Source organism: Nyctereutes procyonoides, unplaced genomic scaffold, assembly GCF_905146905.1.
Source record: "Nyctereutes procyonoides isolate TBG_1078 unplaced genomic scaffold, NYPRO_anot_genome, whole genome shotgun sequence".
Lineage (NCBI taxonomy): Eukaryota > Metazoa > Chordata > Mammalia > Carnivora > Canidae > Nyctereutes > Nyctereutes procyonoides.
Window position 1 is genome coordinate 48,540,926 of NW_026575044.1, and position 18,149 is coordinate 48,559,074.

The 18,149-nt window shown below is 40.1% G+C and overlaps 1 protein-coding gene across 4 annotated transcripts in view; it reads left to right on the plus strand.

Annotated features, from left to right (window-relative positions):
• Nucleotides 1–17,943, plus strand: part of RALBP1 (ralA binding protein 1) — a 58,212-nt gene extending 40,269 nt beyond the window's left edge. For all 4 annotated transcript variants that reach the window (XM_055324299.1, XM_055324300.1, XM_055324301.1 and 1 more), the window contains exons 4-10: nucleotides 359–708; nucleotides 2,970–3,131; nucleotides 4,141–4,272; nucleotides 9,097–9,204; nucleotides 15,357–15,478; nucleotides 15,924–16,047; nucleotides 16,272–17,943. In XM_055324299.1, the coding sequence (XP_055180274.1) occupies nucleotides 359–708; nucleotides 2,970–3,131; nucleotides 4,141–4,272; nucleotides 9,097–9,204; nucleotides 15,357–15,478; nucleotides 15,924–16,047; nucleotides 16,272–16,511 (1,238 nt within the window). In that variant the 3' untranslated portion in view covers nucleotides 16,512–17,943. The remainder of the gene's footprint in view (nucleotides 1–358; nucleotides 709–2,969; nucleotides 3,132–4,140; nucleotides 4,273–9,096; nucleotides 9,205–15,356; nucleotides 15,479–15,923; nucleotides 16,048–16,271) is intronic.
• The last annotated feature ends 206 nt before the right edge of the window (nucleotides 17,944–18,149 follow it).

An 18,149-nucleotide genomic window follows, 5' to 3' on the forward strand; every position in this document is an offset into this window, starting at 1 on the left:
AGTTTTGCCTGAATTTTTAACTACGTAGATTTAAATTATTGTGTTTGAAACCTAAGATATTCCAAGATTGCTCTGACTTCTTTTCTAAATACTGAGTTTTCCCATTATTATTTAGCTTTTGGTTGAGTTCACCCTCACAGTGTAGTCTTTATTATTATTATTATTATTATTATTATTATTATTATTTTTACAGAGGAATTCTATGCCCTTTGAGCAGATAAATACTTCATGACTAGAGGTTTGTTACTGTCAGATTAACTCTTTAGATCTCCCCCCAGGGGCAGGTGCCATGGAGAGAAAAGCTATGTGTTTGTTTTCTTGATACTCTTCTTTCTATTCGGTATTTGAATGTTTTTAGGAATTAAATCAAAGGTGGATGAGCTGAAAGCAGCCTATGACAGAGAGGAGTCTCCAAATTTGGAAGAATATGAGCCTAACACCGTAGCCAGTTTGTTGAAGCAATATTTGCGAGACCTTCCGGAGAATCTGCTTACCAAAGAGCTGATGCCCCGCTTTGAGGAGGCTTGTGGGAGGAGCACAGAGAGCGAGAAGGTGCAGGAATTCCAGCGCTTGCTCAAAGAACTGCCAGAATGTAACTATCTTCTGATTTCTTGGCTGATCGTGCACATGGACCATGTTATCTCGAAGGAACTGGAAACAAAAATGAATATACAGAACATTTCTATAGTGCTCAGCCCAACCGTTCAGGTACATGGCCTTCTCTGCACATATGTCCTTTGATGCTGACCGCGGGGAGTGTTGGAGCCATTTTCTGTTGCTGAGTCACATACAAAGCAGTTAACCAGCAAAAGTAGGCAGTAGATAAGCCTGAATATTGGTCTTTTTCTTTCAGAATATGGACAGTGTCGTCATATGGCTGCATGTAGCTGTGTAATTTGACTATTGCAGTCTTTGGTGTGGGTTCCTCTTTTTTTTTTTTTTTTTTTTTAGATTTTATTTATTTTTAATGAGAGATACAGAGAGAGAGAGGCAGAGACACAGGCAGAGAGAAAGAAACAGGCTCCATGCAGGGAGCCTGACGTGGGACTCGATCCCGGGTCTCCAGGATCACGCCCTGGGCTGAAGGCAGGCGCCAAACCACTGAGCCACCCAGGTGTCCCTGGTGTGGGTTTCTAAACCAGTTTCTGATGACAGTGATCTGTCTGTCATGAGGAGAGAAGCAGCCTGTGGTACCCACAATTAAAGAGTTCATCTATAGAATTTTAAAGATTTCATTTATTTCTTCAAATAGCATTATTGCTTAATTATATCGCATTCACATACCAGACTCAGGCACAAAGGAGCCTAACAACATTAGTTTGGTCAGAGATTTAACCTGGTCATTTCATTCATAAAGATCCTAGAGAAGGAAATTATAGAAATTTAATCTGAGGAGGCATTTCAGGGAATTGGGTAATGTGTTAATATAATATAAATTTACAGTATAAATACTTAGCCTTTGTTTATTGCTGCTCACTTGGTGCTGGCACAGAGTATATCTTTTCCTTTAATTAGAATTATTGGGCAGCCCTGGTACCGTAGCGGTTTAGCACCGCCTGCGCCTGGGGTGTGATCCTGGAGACCTGGGATCGAGTCCCGCATCGGGCACCCTGTGTGGAGCCTGCTTCTTCCTTTGCCTGTGACTCTGCCTCTCTGTCTCACTCTGTGTGTCTCATAAATAAATAAAATCTTTAAAAAACAAAAGTCCTTGACAGAATTATTAATACTTTATTAAGGCTAGACACAAAAGACAAAAAAATGAAGTGACAGTTGTATTTTTTTTATAAGAAGAATTTTTTTTTTAAAGATTTTATTTATTTATTCATGAGAAACAGAGAGAGGCAGAGACACAAGCAGAGAGAGAAGCAGGCTCTATGCAGGGAGCCGGATGTGGGACTTGATCCCGGGACCCCAGGATCACACCCTGGGCTGAAGGCAGCGCTAAATTGCTAAGCCACCCAGGCAGCCCTGTGCTTTTTTTTTTTTTTAAGATTTTATTTATTCATGATTGACACAGAGAGAGAGAGGCAGAGACACAGGCAGAGGGAGAAGCAGGCTCCATGCAGGGAATCGGATGTGGGACTCGATCCTGGGTCTCCAGAATCAGGCCCTGGGCTGAAGGTGGCGCTAAACCCCTGAGCCACTCCGGCTGCCTCAGGCTGCCCTGTATTTTTATTTTAAGCTCTCTTTTTGGCCAGTATACTAGATTATTGTCAGCCATTGTTATAATGCACTGTTGTAAGAGTGCATTTTCTTATACTTGCATTGTTCATTGATTGTGGTTTGGAAGTAAAATGTATCTCAGATTTCAATTTGATCATTCGGATTAGTCAGGATTCCAGAATTTGGTAAATATTACATTGTTACTTAATATTACTATAATAGGGATGATAGTTTCATAGAAAGTGCAAGTATATTATAAGGCTTAGGTAGAAAGTAGTTAATGTCCTGAGCTCCTAGCACATGAACATCATATTTAAACACTGGCTGTGCAGATGTGCCCAGAAGGCATTTGTTTCTGGAGTGAGGGTTCTTCTATTCTCAGCCCAGCTTGACAACTCCAAGTGCTCTTCCTTCATATTCCTCAGCGGATCCATATGTGTGTGTGCTAAGGTCTCAAAATAACTCGAGAATAAAGAACATAGGATTTTTAAAATCAGTTAATATTATATTGCTAAAAGGAACAGATTGATGGTCAGCGACCTCTGCAACCTTTTTCCTGTCCTTTCCCACTCAGTTCCTTATGGTGCTTGAATTCATGACTGAACTCCTCCTACTTTTCCATTTTCTTCTTTGAATTGGCCACTAAGTAGCAAAGCATGTCTGGTCCCTACTGAGGAGAACGGTCATTCCCATGTCTAGGATTAAAGGATATACTCTGCGCCAGACACAAGTTAAATGAAATAAAATGCTAATTTGAATAGTTTTTTTTTTTTTTTTGCAAATCTTTTTATTTATTTTTTTCTTAGATTAGCAATCGTGTCCTATATGTGTTTTTCACACATGTGGAAGAGCTCTTTGGAAATGTGGTACTAAAGCAAGTGACAAAACCTCTTCGATGGTCTAACATGGCCACTATGCCCACACTGCCAGAGACCCAGGAGAACATCAAGGAGGAGATCAGAAGACAGGTGTGTGCTCTCAGCCCCATGCTTCAGCCCTGAAGAGCCTAGCCTCCCTTTGCTCTGCTCCTTTTGGGTGATTATGATGATTGACAGTGATGATTAAGAGGAGGAGCTTTTGTTCACTGAATACTTTGTGTGTGTCTGGAACTATGTTAGACATTGTTAATGGTATGCCAAAGGCAGAAATTTCTGTCTGGCACTCTTTCATGCCAGTGAAGTCAGAATATTGTAGTAGAAAGAACACAGGTTTTGAAATCAAAAGACCTGGCTTTAAATTCTTCCTTGGTTTCTAATTAGCTGATTGATTTTTAGGCAGATTGTTTAACCTCTGTAAGCCTTGGTGATCCCATTTTAAAATGGGTCATCTCATGGTTTGATGCGAAGATTACTACCATGAATGAGATAATGCTGCCAGGCACCTTGTAAGGAGTCAAAAAATGTTAGCTTATCGGGACAGCTTTGCTGTTATCAGCCATATTTTACAGACAAAAATAAATTTAGGGAAATTAAATAACTGACTCTGTGTTATATGGTTACTAAACTATAGGACCAGGATTTGACCCCAAATCCTGTACTTTTCTTCTATGCTATATTGATAGAAGAAATAGTTCATTTGGTGGTGTGTGTGTGTGTTTAGCAAAACTGATTAAGAAATTCAAGACAAAGAAATCTACTTATATTTGATGATGATTATTGGCATACATGTTATCAAATTCTTGCTTAGTTTCTTTTCCTTTTGTCTACTCTGAACTCCCACTATTAGTTGTCGATGTGTTGTGGGAAAGGATATGAATGAACTGTTACTGAGCCAATGTAAATTAATGACAAGAACTCAGTGCCCAAGGCAAAAAAGGATTTTTCAGTCATATCCTTGAAAAAATAGTTCATGCCATTATTTCATTCCCTTAATGATAATTGAAAAAGAGTTGGTTGTACATCTTTAGAAATTGCATGTGGTTTTATTTTAAGATGGTAAGACATGAGTTACCACTCAGTGTGGCATATTATTTTCTAGGAGTTTCTTTTGAATTGTTTACATCGAGATCTGCAGGCTGGGATAAAGGATTTATCTAAAGAAGAAAGATTATGGGAAGTACAAAGAATTTTGACAGCCCTCAAGAGGAAACTGAGAGAAGCTAAAAGACAAGTGAGTAAATTTGTTATTTTGGTACATCATGTTTATAATGGAATATAAACCGTATGTGCTGGAATTTTTCTTACATACTATTTTAAGTTAGTTTTCTTTTAAAAACACAATATATACATGTTTTCTGAAGTGAAGTTCCCTTATGGGAAATCTATTTGCTTGAATGTTCCCAGCTAATCATTATTGGTCCTTCAGTTTGGTATCAGGGAAATGTTTAATGTAGAAAGCTGTTTTTTTTTTTTTTTTAATCGATGATTTTACTGAAAGATGTTGTGTCATTTCCTGCTTAGTTGTATTTCTCAACAACAGAAGCAGTCGGATAGTGAGACATTTCAGAGATGGCTGGGGAATCTGAGGCCTTTGAGTCAGCTCTTAGGAAACATAAGGAGGTCCTGAAGATAAGGAGGAGTTTTAGTCACCTAATAGGAAGAGCAGCATGTAACTCCTGATAAGTTTGGGGTCTATGAGTCAGGCTTTTGCTCTCCTCTAGCTTAGCCTGTGTTGCTTGGCTCTGGGACTGTGAATTGCCTAGCCACACCAAGGCTAAGTAAGATCTCAGATCACTGGACCCTCTTACAACCCGCATGCAGGTTCAACGCCACACCCCAAATAGTACTTCCATGGCACATTAGTTAGCATTTATCAGACTGAGAGAGTGTGATCAGTGGTGGGTCGCCATTGTGGTTGTGCTAACAGGCAAAATCAGTCCATGTACTTACGTTGCTTTGATGGTAGAGGTTTGCATTGATTGATTGATTGATTGATTTTATTAATGAGAGACACAGAGGGAGAGGGAAAGAGACACAGGCAGGGGGAGAAGCAGGCTCCCTGCAGGGAGCCTGATGTGGAACTCGATCCCGGGCCCCCCAGGATCAGGCCCTGGGCTGAAGGTGGCATTAAACTGCTGAGCCACCCGGGCTGCCCAGAGGTTTGCATTTATGTGGAGGTTGGCTTTGTCAGAAAGGAAGCATTCGTGGGATTTTTACACGTGTACTCCAGGACTGGCAGACCAGCAAAAGCCCTTTGTGTATTTTTCCTCCTTTCCTACTGCTTACCAGATTATCTATCTTTTGCTTCCTGTGCCTGTTGTCATTATTGTTCCTTTCATGCGTCAGCCTGGAATCAGTGACTGACTGATCAGCCATCATGGTTATAATTGCTGACCGTGTGGCTTTGCCCATCAGACTTTAAATGAAGGTCTCTGACTTGTGACAGTTGTGTCTCAGTGCTACTCATGCTTCTCTCTTGCATAAAGGAGTTGTGACAGAGCAGTCAGAGCCATTAGAGAAGGGGATAGATCACCTTTACTTTACTAGTTTTCTTTATGCTATCTTTTTATACCTGTTCATTAATTCATAAATTTTCCAAAGGTGCTGTCAAGTTGACTTCAACTTTGAGGAATAAATTACTTTTATTTTTTAATCCCCCACCTTGCCCATCCAGAAATAAATTATTTTTAAAGATAGAAGTAATATAGCTCATTATATTAACAAAACCAAAGAATAAAAAAAACACAAGATCATGTCAATAGATGCAGAAAAGCATTTAGCAGAATTCAACACTTACTCATAATAAAAGCTGTCAGCAAATGTCATTCTCAGCCTGATAAAGGGTGTCAATGAAAAAAATCAGCGATTAATATTGTACTTAATGGTGAAAGTCTGAATGCTTTCTCCTAAGATTGGGTGTACAAAGCAAGGATTTCAGCTTTCACCACTCTCTTCAACATTGTACTGGATGTTCATGTTAGCTAGTACGATAAAGCAAGAAAACAAATTGGAGAGAAGTTTTTCTATGCAGACAACATGACTATCTGCATATAAAATCCTAATGAATCTATAAAAAAAACCCTAGAAGTCCATTTAGCAAAGTTGTAGCATACAAGATCAGATACACACACAGAAGTCTGTTGTATTTCTTTATATTAGCAATGAGCAGTTAGATATTAGCCTAAAAAGAAAAATGAAGACCTAAATAAATGGAGTGCTATCTCTTAATATTGTTAAGATGTTAGGTGTTTTCAATTTCATCTATGGCGTCAATCCCAATCAAAATCTAAACAAGTGGGCTTTTTTTGTTTTTGTTTTTTTGAAAATAACAAGCTCCTCTAAAATTTATGTGGAAATACAAATGATCTAAATGATTGTGGAAAAAGAACAACATTGGAGGATTCACACTACCTGATTTTAAGACTTACTATGAAGCTACAGTAACTAAGACGGTAGGTATTGGATAAAGGTAGACATATAGAATAGAAAGTTCAGAAATGGACCCCACACATACATGGGCAGTTAGTTTTCAACAAAGCTGATAAGACGATTCATTGGGGAAGGATTTTCTTTTCAACAAATGATGCTGGAACAACTGGATACCTGTATGCCAAAAAAGAATAACCAAAACAAAACCTTGACTCTTTCTATGTAGCATACATAAAAATTAATTCAAGATGAACCATACATTAAGACGTTAAAAAAAAATTCCAGAAGAAAAACCTGGAAGTTCTTATTGACTTTGGCTTAGGCAGTGATTTCTTAAATAGGACACCATGGACTGTAAAAGAAAAATTTGTTAGATTACATTTCATCAGTATGCTAAAAACATGCCCTTCAAAAGAGACTGTTAATAAAATGAATATACAAGTCAGAGGCTGTGACAAAATATTTGCAAAAACACATACCTGATAAAAGATTTGAGTATGTAAAAAACTCTTAAGAAGAAGACAATTCAAGGTATTTTTTTTAGACTATTTTTTAAAGATGTTACTTATTTATGAGAGAGGCAGAGACATAGGCAGAGGGAGAAGTAGGCTCCCTGTGTGAAACCTGATGCTGGACTTGATCCTGGGAGCCCAGGATCACGCCCTGAGCTGAAGGCAGGTGCTCAACTACTGAGCCACCCAGGTGTCCCGGAGTTTTATTTTTTTTTCTGAAGCAGATGTAGTTTCACAGCAAAATTGGAAGGTACAGAGATTTCCTGTATAAACTCTGCTCTCCCATCACAGTACAGTACATTTATTGCAATAACAATTCAGTTTTAAAAAGGCAAAAAAGGGGGGGATCCCTGGGTGGTGCAGCAGTTTAGTGCCTGCCTTTGGCCCAGGGCACGATCCTGGAGACCTGGGATCGAGTCCCACGTCGGGCTCCCGGTGCATGGAGCCTGCTTCTCCCTCTGCCTGTGTCTCTGCCTCTCTCTCTCTCTCTCTCTCTCATAAATAAATAAAAATAAAAAAAAAGGCAAAAAAGTTGAATAGGCACTTTAACATGTACAGATGACAGATAACATGCAAAGATGCTCAATATCATTAGTCATTAAAGAAATACAAATTGATGGGGGATCCCTAGGTGGCTCAGCGGTTTGGTGCCTGCCTTCGACCAGGCACTCCAGGGCATGGTCCTGGAGTCCTGGGATCGAGTCCCGCATCGGGCTCCCTGCATGGAGCCTGCTTCTCCCTCTGCCTGTGTTTCTGCCTCTCTCTCTTTCTGTCTCTCATGAATAAATTACACTACACACCGATAAGAATGACTCAAATTAAAAATACCAGGTGTGGAGGTACCTGGTTATGAGCTAGCTCAGTTGGTTAAACATCTGACTCTTGATTTTGGCTCAGGTCATGGTCTTGGCATCGTGAGATTGAGCCCTGCATTGGGCTCTGTGTGGAGCATCTAGCCTGCCTGGGATTCTCCCTCCCACTGTCCCCCACACTCTCCCTCTCTCTAAAAAAAAAAAAGTAAAAATAAAAATACCAGGTGTTGACAAGAACATGGGGCAACTGGAAATCTCATTGTCGCCCTTGATAATGCAAAATGACAACAGTAATTTTGGAAAACGATTTGGCAGTTTCTTATAAAGTTAAGCATATGGTTACCATATGACCAAGCAATCCCACTTTTAGGTATTTAAAAGAAGAAAGCATATATCCACATAAAGCAGATATGTATGAAATGTTTGTAACAGGTCTAGTTATAATAGCTCAGATCCAGGAAGGACCCAGGTGTCCCATCAGCTGGTGAATGGATGAACAAATTGGTGTACGTTTGTATCACGGCATATTACTCAGCAAACTACTAATACAAACAACAAAATAGATGAATAGTAAAAGCATATGCTATGTGAAAGATGATTTTTTACTGGGCGCCTGGGTGGCTCAGTTGGTTAAGCATCTGCCTTTGGCTCAGGTCATGATCTCAGAGTCCTGAGATTGATCCCCATATCTGGCTCCCTGCTTGGCGGGGAGTCTGGTTTTCCCTTTGCCCCTCCTTTGCTCATACTCTCTTTCTCCTCTTTCAAATAAATAAGTAAAATCTTTTAAAAAATATTTCTTACTGATTGATTCAATCTATATGAAACTTAAGAAGAGTCAAAACTATAGGAATAGAAAACAGGTCAGTGGTTGCCAGGGATCAGCAAATGGTGAAGGAACCTAATGGTACTTTGGTGAGGGAAACATGTGTCATATTTGTGGTGGTGGTTACTCGACTGTATTCATTTGTCAGAATTAATTGAATTGTATACTTAAAGTGGACACCCTCCAAAAAAAAGAAAGTATCACAGAAAGTAATTTTATATGGATGGGTTTAGAAATGAGCACAGTAACTAATCAGAATTGAACATTTTTCATGGTGCAGCCATAAACTAAGATCCATATTTTATTTTCCAAGCCCAGTTAACAAATGCTCATCTATCCAGATAGTTCATCTGACTGTTACTGTTAACTTTTTCAATTCTAGGAAATGAAAAGGAAATGTCTAAATGGTGATGGTGTGAAATTGTTGAATATGTGTTATATTTGGGCTGACCAGTGCTTTTTCATTTCTTTCTTGACAGGAGTGTGAAACAAAGATTGCACAAGAGATCGCCAGTCTTTCAAAAGAGGATGTTTCCAAAGAAGAAATGAATGAAAATGAAGAAGTTATAAATATTCTCCTTGCTCAGGTAAGCTAAACTTTTTTCTCTATATTACAAGATCCTTTTTTAAAAATAAAAATTGTACAAATTTAAAGTGTACAGCATGGTGATTTGAAATGATTACTACAGTGAAACTAATAAACAGTCTCCTCATCTAGTTACCTTTTTCTTTGTGATGGGAACACCTGAAATCCATTCTTTTAGTGTATTTCTAGTATTCAGTATGGTATTATCAACCAATAGTCATCATGCCTGTAATTCTAGATCTCTAGACTTTTTCATCCTTTGTAATTGCAACTTTGTATCTTTTGACCAACATCTCCCCATTTTCCCTATCCCCCCCGCCTCTCTCTGGTAACCACTATTCTGCTCTGTACTTCTTTGAGTTCTACTTTTTTTTTTTTTTTAAGATTCTACCTAGAAGTGAGATCATACACTGTCTTTCTCTTTCTTATTTCACTTTGTGTAATGTCCTCTAGGTTTATCCGTGTTGCCATACGTGGCAATATTTCCTTCTTTCTCATGGCTGAATAATACTCCTGTGTGTGTGTGTTTATACACACCCCACATCTTCTTTATCTATTCATGCATTGACCATTGGGTTGTTTTCATATTTTGACTATTGTGAATAATGCTCCAGTAAACATGGCAGTGCAGGTATCTCTTCAGTATCCTTTTCATTTCCTTTGGGTATATACCCAGAGGTGGAATTGCTGGATCATATGGTAGTTCTTTTTTTTTCCCCAAGATTTTATTTACTTATTCATGAGAGACACGGAGAAAGAGGCAGAGACATAGGCGGAGGGAGAAGCAGGCTTCTTGCTGGGAGCCTGATGTAGGACTCGTTCCCCGGACCCGGGATCACGCCCTGAGCTGAAGGCAGACACTCAATCAACCACTGAGCTTCCCAGGTGTCCCTCATATGGTACTTCTATTTTTTGTTTTTTGAGGAACTTCCATTCTGTTTCCCATAATGGCTGTATACAGTTTACATTCCCATCAGGAGGGTACAAAAAGTCTGTTTTCTCTACATCCTTGCTGGCAGTTGTTCTCTTTTGTGTTGTTGTTGTTGTTGTTGTTCTTTTTTTTTTTTTTTTTTTTATAATAGCGATCCTAACAGTTGTGAGGTAATATCTCATCGTAGTTTTGATTTGCATTTTCCTGATAATTAGTGATGTTGGGCATCTTTTGATAGATCTGCTGGTCATTTGTAGGTCTTCTGTTTAGAAATGCCTATTCAAAAAAAAAAAAAAAGAAAGAAATGCCTATTCAGGGACACCTGGGTGGCTCAGCAGTTGGGCATCTGCCTTCAGCTCAGGGTGTGATCTTGGCGTCCTGGAATCGAGTCCCGCCTTGGGTTCCCTGCATGGAGCCTGCAGGTAATATCTCATCGTAGTTTTGATTTGCATTTTCCTGATAATTAGTGATGTTGGGCATCTTTTGATAGATCTGCTGGTCATTTGTAGGTCTTCTGTTTAGAAATGCCTATTCAAAAAAAAAAAAAAAGAAAGAAATGCCTATTCAGGGACACCTGGGTGGCTCAGCAGTTGGGCATCTGCCTTCAGCTCAGGGTGTGATCTTGGCGTCCTGGAATCGAGTCCCGCCTTGGGTTCCCTGCATGGAGCCTGCTTCTCCCTCTGCCTCGCTCTCTGTGTCTCTCATGAATAAATAAAATCTTTAAAAAAAGAAAAAAAGAAAGAAAGAAAGAAAGAAAGAAAGAAAGAAAGAAAGAAAGAAAGAAAGAAAGAAAAAGAAATGCCTATTCAGGTCCTTTGCTCATTTTTGAATTGGGTTGGTTGTTTTCAACCCATTGAATCAGTTGCATTCCTTTTATAGTTTGGATGTTAACTCTTCATCTGATGTGTGGTTTGCAAATATTTTCTTGCATTCTATGGGTTGTCTCTTCACTCTGTTGACTTCTTCCTTTGCTGTACAGAAGCTTTTTAGTTTGATGCCATCCCATTTGTCTGTGTTTTGCTTTGGTTGCCTGCTTTTGGGGTCATATTTAAAATGAATGAATGAATGAATAAATAAATAATAAATAAATAAAAAATTCATTGCCCAGACCAGTGTCAACAGACCTTTTCCATGAGTTTTCTTTTTCTAATAGTTGTGTGGTTTAGGTCTTCTATTTAAATCTTTAACTCATTATAAGTTTATCTGTATATATAGAGTGAGTGAGATAAGGGTCCAGTTTTATTCTTTTGCATGTGGAAGACAAGTTTCCCTACACCATTTATTGAAAGGATGGTCCTTTCCCTATATGTGTTCTTGGCACCTTTGCAAAGATCAGTTGGCCATAAATGTGTGGATTTATTTTTGGGGACTGTGCTCCACTCTAATGGTCTGTGTCTTTTTCTGCCAGTACCATACTGTTTTATTATAGCTTTTGAAATCAGTATACTTTGATATCAGGTAGTGTGATACCTCTAACTTTGTTCCTTTTGTTCAAGATTGCTTTGACTATTAGCAGTCTTTTTTTGGTTCTGTATAAATTCTAAGATTGTTTTTCCTGTTTCTGTGAAAAGCACCATTGGAATTTTGAATCTTTAGCTCTCTTTGGGTAGTATGGACATTTTAACAATATTATTTCTTCTGATCCATAAACATGGGATATTTTTCCATTTATTTGTGTCTTCAGTATTTTTCATCAGTGTTTTAGTTTGAGTAGTTCTTTTACTTCTTTGGTTAAATTTACTCTAAGTATTTTATTTTTTGATACTATTGTAAATGGAATTTTCTGAATTTTCAAATAGTTTGCTAGTGTATAAGAACACAACTGATTTTTTTTTTTACAACTGATTTTTCTATGTTGATTTTTAGATGCTGCAATTTTACTGAATTGGTTTATTCTAACAGGTTTCTTGTTTTTTGTTGTTTTTGGTAGAGTCTTTAGGCTTTTCTATATATAAGATCATGTCTGCAAACAAAAACAATTTTACTTCTTTCCAGTTTGGATACCTTTTATTTCTTTTCCTTGTCTAATTACTCTGGCTAGGACTTTTAGTACTGAATAGTGAATAGAAGTGGCATGATTGTCTTGTTCCTGATCTTAGAGGAAATGCTTTTAACCTTTAATTGTTAAGTATGATGTTACCTATGAGCCTTTTTAATAAAAGGCTATTTGATGTATGTTCCTTCTATACCCACTTTATTAAGACTTTTTATCATGTAAGGAAAAATTAGAATTTTTTCAAATGTTTTTTTTGCATCTATTGAGATGATCATAGGATTTTTATATTTCATTCTGTCAATGCGGTATATCACATCTATTGATTTGCATGTGTTGAACTATCCTTGCACTCCAGAGATAAATTCCACTACATCATGTTATATGATCTTTTTAATGTGTTGTTGAATTTGGTTTGCCTGTATGTTGTTGAAGATTTTTACATCTGTGTTTATCAGAAATATTATCCTGTAATTTTCTTGCAGTATCTTTCTCTGGCTTTGGGGTGAGGGTAATGCTGGCCTTGTAGAATGAAGTTTGGCAGCATTTTAAAGTTTTCTTAGAAGAATCTGAAAAGGATTGGCATTACTATAAATGTTTGGTAGAATTCACTTGTGAAGCTAATTGGTCCTGGTTTTTGCTTGGTTAAGCGATTTTTGATGTACTGATTGAATCTTTGTACTGCTCTGTTCAGATTTTCCGTCTTCATGATTCAGTCTTGGTGTAGGTAGTATGTTTCTAAGAACATATCCATTTCCTCTAGGTTATCCAGTTTGTTGGTGTATAAATGCTTATAGTAGTATCTTATAATGCTTTGTATTTCTGTGGTATCAATTACTACGTTTCCTTTTTCATTTATAGTTGTTTTTTTTTTAAGATTTTATTTATTCATGATAGACACACAGAGAGAGGCAGGCAGAGGCACACAGGCAGAGGGAGAAGCAGGCTCCATGCAGGGAGCTCGACGTGGGACTTGATCCCGGGTCTCCAGGATCACTCCCTGGGCCAAAGGTGGTGCTAAACCGCTGAGCCACTGGGGCTGCCCAGATTTTATTTATTTATGAGAGGCACAGAGAGAGAGGCAGAGACATAGGCAGAGGGAGAAGCAGTCTCCATGCAGGGAGCCCAATGTGGGACTCGATCCCGGAACTCTGGGATCACGCCCTGGGCCAAAGGCAAACGCTCAATGCTGAGCCACCCATGGATCCCTCTGTTTATTTTTGCTCTGCTCTGTATCATTTCCTCTCTTCTGCTAATTTTAATTTGTTCTTTTTCTAACACCTTGAAGTGTAGAGATAGGTTGTTTCAGATATTTTTGTCTTTCCACTTTATTCATCCCTAGAAATTTGATTTCTTCTTTGACCCATTGGTTGTTCAGAGTGTGTTGCAAGACTCTTAATGGTCATCATTTGTTAAATTTGAGAAACTCAACTACAGAGGTGTGAATTCTTTAAAGAAACTTATAAGCTGATTTAGCAGCCTTAGAGGAATCATACAGGTCTTATTACCTGTTTGTGGTGTTTGCTTAAGTGTTCAGCTGGAGAAAGAAACTACCTTCTACTGATTACTTCTTACTAGACACTATTCCAGATGCTTTACTTGACCTCATTTTATCCACATACAGGTTTGAGTATAGGTGTTTTCACTAACTTTAGATTAGTTGTACTTGTTCCATATTAATGAGATTGGACTTTAATAAAGATTTTAAAACATATTCTTTCTGACCACAGAGTTTGGGACCTTGAAATGTAACCATACAGATTTTATCTGATTGTTGTTACTGATAACACCTGTTTAGATATTTTGATTTTTAATTTTTTATGAGTGCAAGTTGTTGTAATTGTTTTATTATTCACTCATTGATTTGACAAATGGCTCTTGAGTATCTACTGTATTCCAAGCATAGAGCTGAAGATGAATTCCTTTCTTTCTCTCAGCCTTACTATGTTCTGGAATTTCCTAGAGCTTAACCAGAAATGAATGAAGTTTTAGGGGCGCCTGGGTGGCTCAGCGGGTGAGCTGCTGCATGATCGCGCAGTCCCGCGTTCAAGTCCCACGTGGGGCTCCCTGTAGGGAGCCTGCTTCTCCCTCTGCTTCTCTCTCTGTGTGTCTCCTGAATAAATAAAATCTTTTTTTTTTTTTAAAAGAATGAAGTTCTAGGCTCTGACGGCAGAGTCTGCACTCCCAGAAATTCATGGATGTGGGATACCTAAAGCTGGACGAGTTCCAGTCCTTTTCTCACCTTGATTTGACCAGCAGGGACACATAGCAGACAGGATCAAGTCCCAGATCATATCTATTTCAGTTTTTCAATCTGATATTCCTCGGCATATTAGCTTTACTAGGTGTACTGGGGTAAAGGGAACATCTGTGTTCAGAAACCCCTGGGGAAGGAACACTGCATATTCCCTCTCCAAGGGCTTGCTCGTGCCTGCCAAGTCTAGAACTTGACCAAGTCTTTGAGGTTCAATCACAGGTGCTTATCCTCTGGATACCTGGAGTTGGGAAGAACGTGCTGTAGGGCCTTGCCTCCAACTCCTCGTTTTCATAGCCATACATTTCTGTCTTTGAAAATCTGCTTTGGTTCTTTTCTATAGGTTGGAGGGGCTAGGTAGATATTGGACAGAGAGGGTTTGTGTGTCCCCCCCCCCTTTGGTGATCCAGTGTTAGAAATGCATAATCTGTGAAAGCAGAATGTGTGTTGTTTATTTACTATTTATCTCTGGGGATATGGGTTGAGGAGGAGAAAGGTTTTCCTTTGGGAACATCTTTACTAGATCTGCTTTAAGGTGATACTGACATCAGTTGTGTATCTCCTGGGTCCTTTTCCCAGTGGCACTGTCAGGGGCCATCTTGACCCTGAGACACTCCCTTTACTGAGAGGTGGGAAGACGTTCAGGGGGGACTGGGAGTCAAAAACATACACACTTGACCTTTGGCCCATTGTGATGGCCTCAGCCTTTGCAAAATGAGGGATTCCTGGTTGGCATTTTATGTCTTGAGAAAAATCTAGACATTCCTCCCAAGTAACTTAGTCTTATTTTTTCTCAGAGAACCTTTTCTTCACATTAAGGAAACAGGAGACAGGCTTTGCTGTACAAGCTTTCCCATAACTTGTGTTATGTATGTATGGGGCTAAAGGATTCAAGGGAACATAGGGGACCCCAGAAAAGTGACATTTCTTAGACTCATACTCTCAAAGGTGTTCATCCAGTAACTGTTATTTCAGGAGAATGAGATCCTGACTGAACAGGAAGAGCTTCTAGCCATGGAGCAGTTTCTGCGCCGTCAGATTGCCTCAGAAAAAGAAGAGATTGAACGCCTCAGAGCTGAGATTGCTGAAATTCAGAGGTAAAGGAAAGCAGAAGGTTTTGAGTTTGCAAGAATGTTTACTGAAATATAAACATAAAATTGTTTCAGCTCTCAGACTTTCATATGCAAGAACTAGGCATCTGAATCAGTCATCTTTAAGTTTCTTCTTTTCTCTCTTTTTTAAAAATCTATTTATTTGAGAGAGTGTGTGCATGCAGTTGCAGGGGAGACAGAATCCAAAGCAGACTCTCTGCTGAGCACAGAGCCCTTGGGCTCCATCCCATGACCCCAAACTCATGACCTGAGCTGAAACCAAGAGTCAGAAGCTCACTCGACTGAGCCACCCAGGTGGCCCTGAGTTTCTTCTTAAGTCTTAAGAATGGTGCTGTATTAAGCAAATTCAAGGAAACCTGGTGAATCTAAAGGAAGGGTGGGGAGGGAGCAGCATTCCTTCCTCTGATCACTGGTCCTTTTCTCTTGGCAGCCGTCAGCAGCATGGCCGCAGTGAGACCGAGGAGTACTCCTCCGACAGTGAGAGTGAGAGTGAGGATGAAGAGGAGCTGCAGATCATCCTGGAGGACTTACAGAGGCAGAATGAAGAGCTAGAAGTAAGCACCAGCTTCCAGAAACTCCTAGAGGCCACCTCTTCCCCCTGGAAGTGGTCTTCCTTTCCTTGGGAAACAGTGAGGCAGCTGAGTAGAGAGGAATTTAGGGGACCTTTCCCCAGAGAACAGATTCCTGTGTAGGATGCCCCCACTAGCCGTTCTCTGTTCCTGAATCATTGTCATCTTGACCTTCTTAAGTGACAGCTGTTCTCTTGTCACCCCTCCAGATAAAGAACAATCACTTGAATCAGGCAGTTCACGAGGAGCGGGAGGCCATCATCGAACTGCGGGTACAGCTCCGCCTGTTGCAACTGCAGCGAGCCAGGCCCGAGCCGCAGGGACAGGACGACGACGAGCAGCCCAGAGACGGCGCCCTGGAGGTGAAGGCAGCTAAGGAGCAGCCGAAGGCAGGCAAGGAGCAGGCCAAGCCGTCACCAAGCAGAGACAGGAAGGAGACACCCATCTGAGTGGCCCGAGCGTCACGGAACCTCCAGACCCGACGAGACCTGTGCATCTTACTGTAATCCCGAGAGTCAGAGTGCACAACTCTCCGCTGTACATTCTGTAAAGATGTCTTTCCTTCTCAGACTCTTCCTTCTCTCACACGTATGACTTCTCCGCGTCAGGCTCAGGTTACACAGGAGGACAGAGCAGTGCACGCATTGTGGGCTTGTAGGGGACAGATGAGATTTCCAGATAGTGTCAGCTTATTTGAAGATTAATTTTGTTAACTAAAACTATTTTAACCCTTGAGTGGCTTCTTTTTAAACCAAAAATTGTCTTTCTTTGCTTTTTTATTATAGCAGAATCAGGATCTCTTTCTCTCGTTCGGGGTGGGGGTGGGGGAGAGCCAAACAAGGTAAATACTGTTTCCGCCTTGTGGATTGCCCCATAGCCTCACCGTCCGGGATCTCTGCTTACTTGTCACTCCTGCTTGTGCCTTTTACACCTTTCCGGTGCAGATTATATAATGGGGAGCTGCCTCATATTTCCTGACTGGCCACAATGGCTCTTATGGAGGTTACCTTTACCCACCCTTTCCCCTCTCCTCTGACAGTCCTAAACCACAGTCCATGGGCCTGAGTCACGGGATGGCCCAGCCAGTCACAGACAGAACTGCCAGGGGAGCCTGCCTGCCCGCCCCAGGCAGCGTGGCTCGCGTGGCTGCCTCCTCCTGCCGGCTCCTCGCTGCTGGTGATCAGCGTGTGCTTTTCACTGGGTCGGTCGAAGGTAGCTGCCTGACCTAAGACGTCCATGCAGAGGATCTGTTGCTTAACCCAGAAATCTGTCTGACTGACCTGCCATTAAACACAGAAGGACGTAGATTGCTTGCTTGGGCTAGAATGTAAAAGTCTCTTTGCCTGAATAAGCCATATATGCTCTTAAACACAAGTCTTCAGTTCCCTGTATCATCTCCGCAAACCTGCTGATGGACTCCCGATTGACGAGATTGAGCAATAGAAAAACACTTTCCCTTTAAGTGATAGCTGTGATCCCTGACCCCGTTCTCTTGCTTCTGCAGCTTGTCTGGTGACTGAGGCATCTGGGAGGTCAGCTCTCAGGCACCTGGGATCGGTCACCCTGTCTGAGTAAACGGCACCCATGAGGTAGGTGAGCTCTCATGGCTGTGAAGACATACCCCACACACTCAAGGTGATGGAAACAAACCCCCACGAGGGCTCTGTCCTCTCCTAGTTACTATTTATTTTCAGCACCTGTTTGATGCGGTTTTTTTATTCTCTACCTATTGCACTGTTGTGACTTGTTGGCCATTGTTTGATTTTTGTACGAGAAAAAGCTTTGTTATAGAAATCAGCATACTATTTTTTTAAATCTGGAGAGAAGATATTATGGTGACTGCAGATATGGTCAGGTGTCAAATATAAACGTATAAAAGCCTTCTTGCTGTCCTGTCGGTCATATTACATTCATTTCATATTTGCTGGCAATATTGAAGGTTTCTTTTTTGTTTGTGTAAACTCTTAATTTCTATCAAGGTGTCATGGATTTTTAAAATTAGTATTTCATTACAGTTGTCTCAGCATTGGTTAACTAATTTTTGCCAGGACCATTATTGATCAAGCAAATAAATTCAACAGCCATTT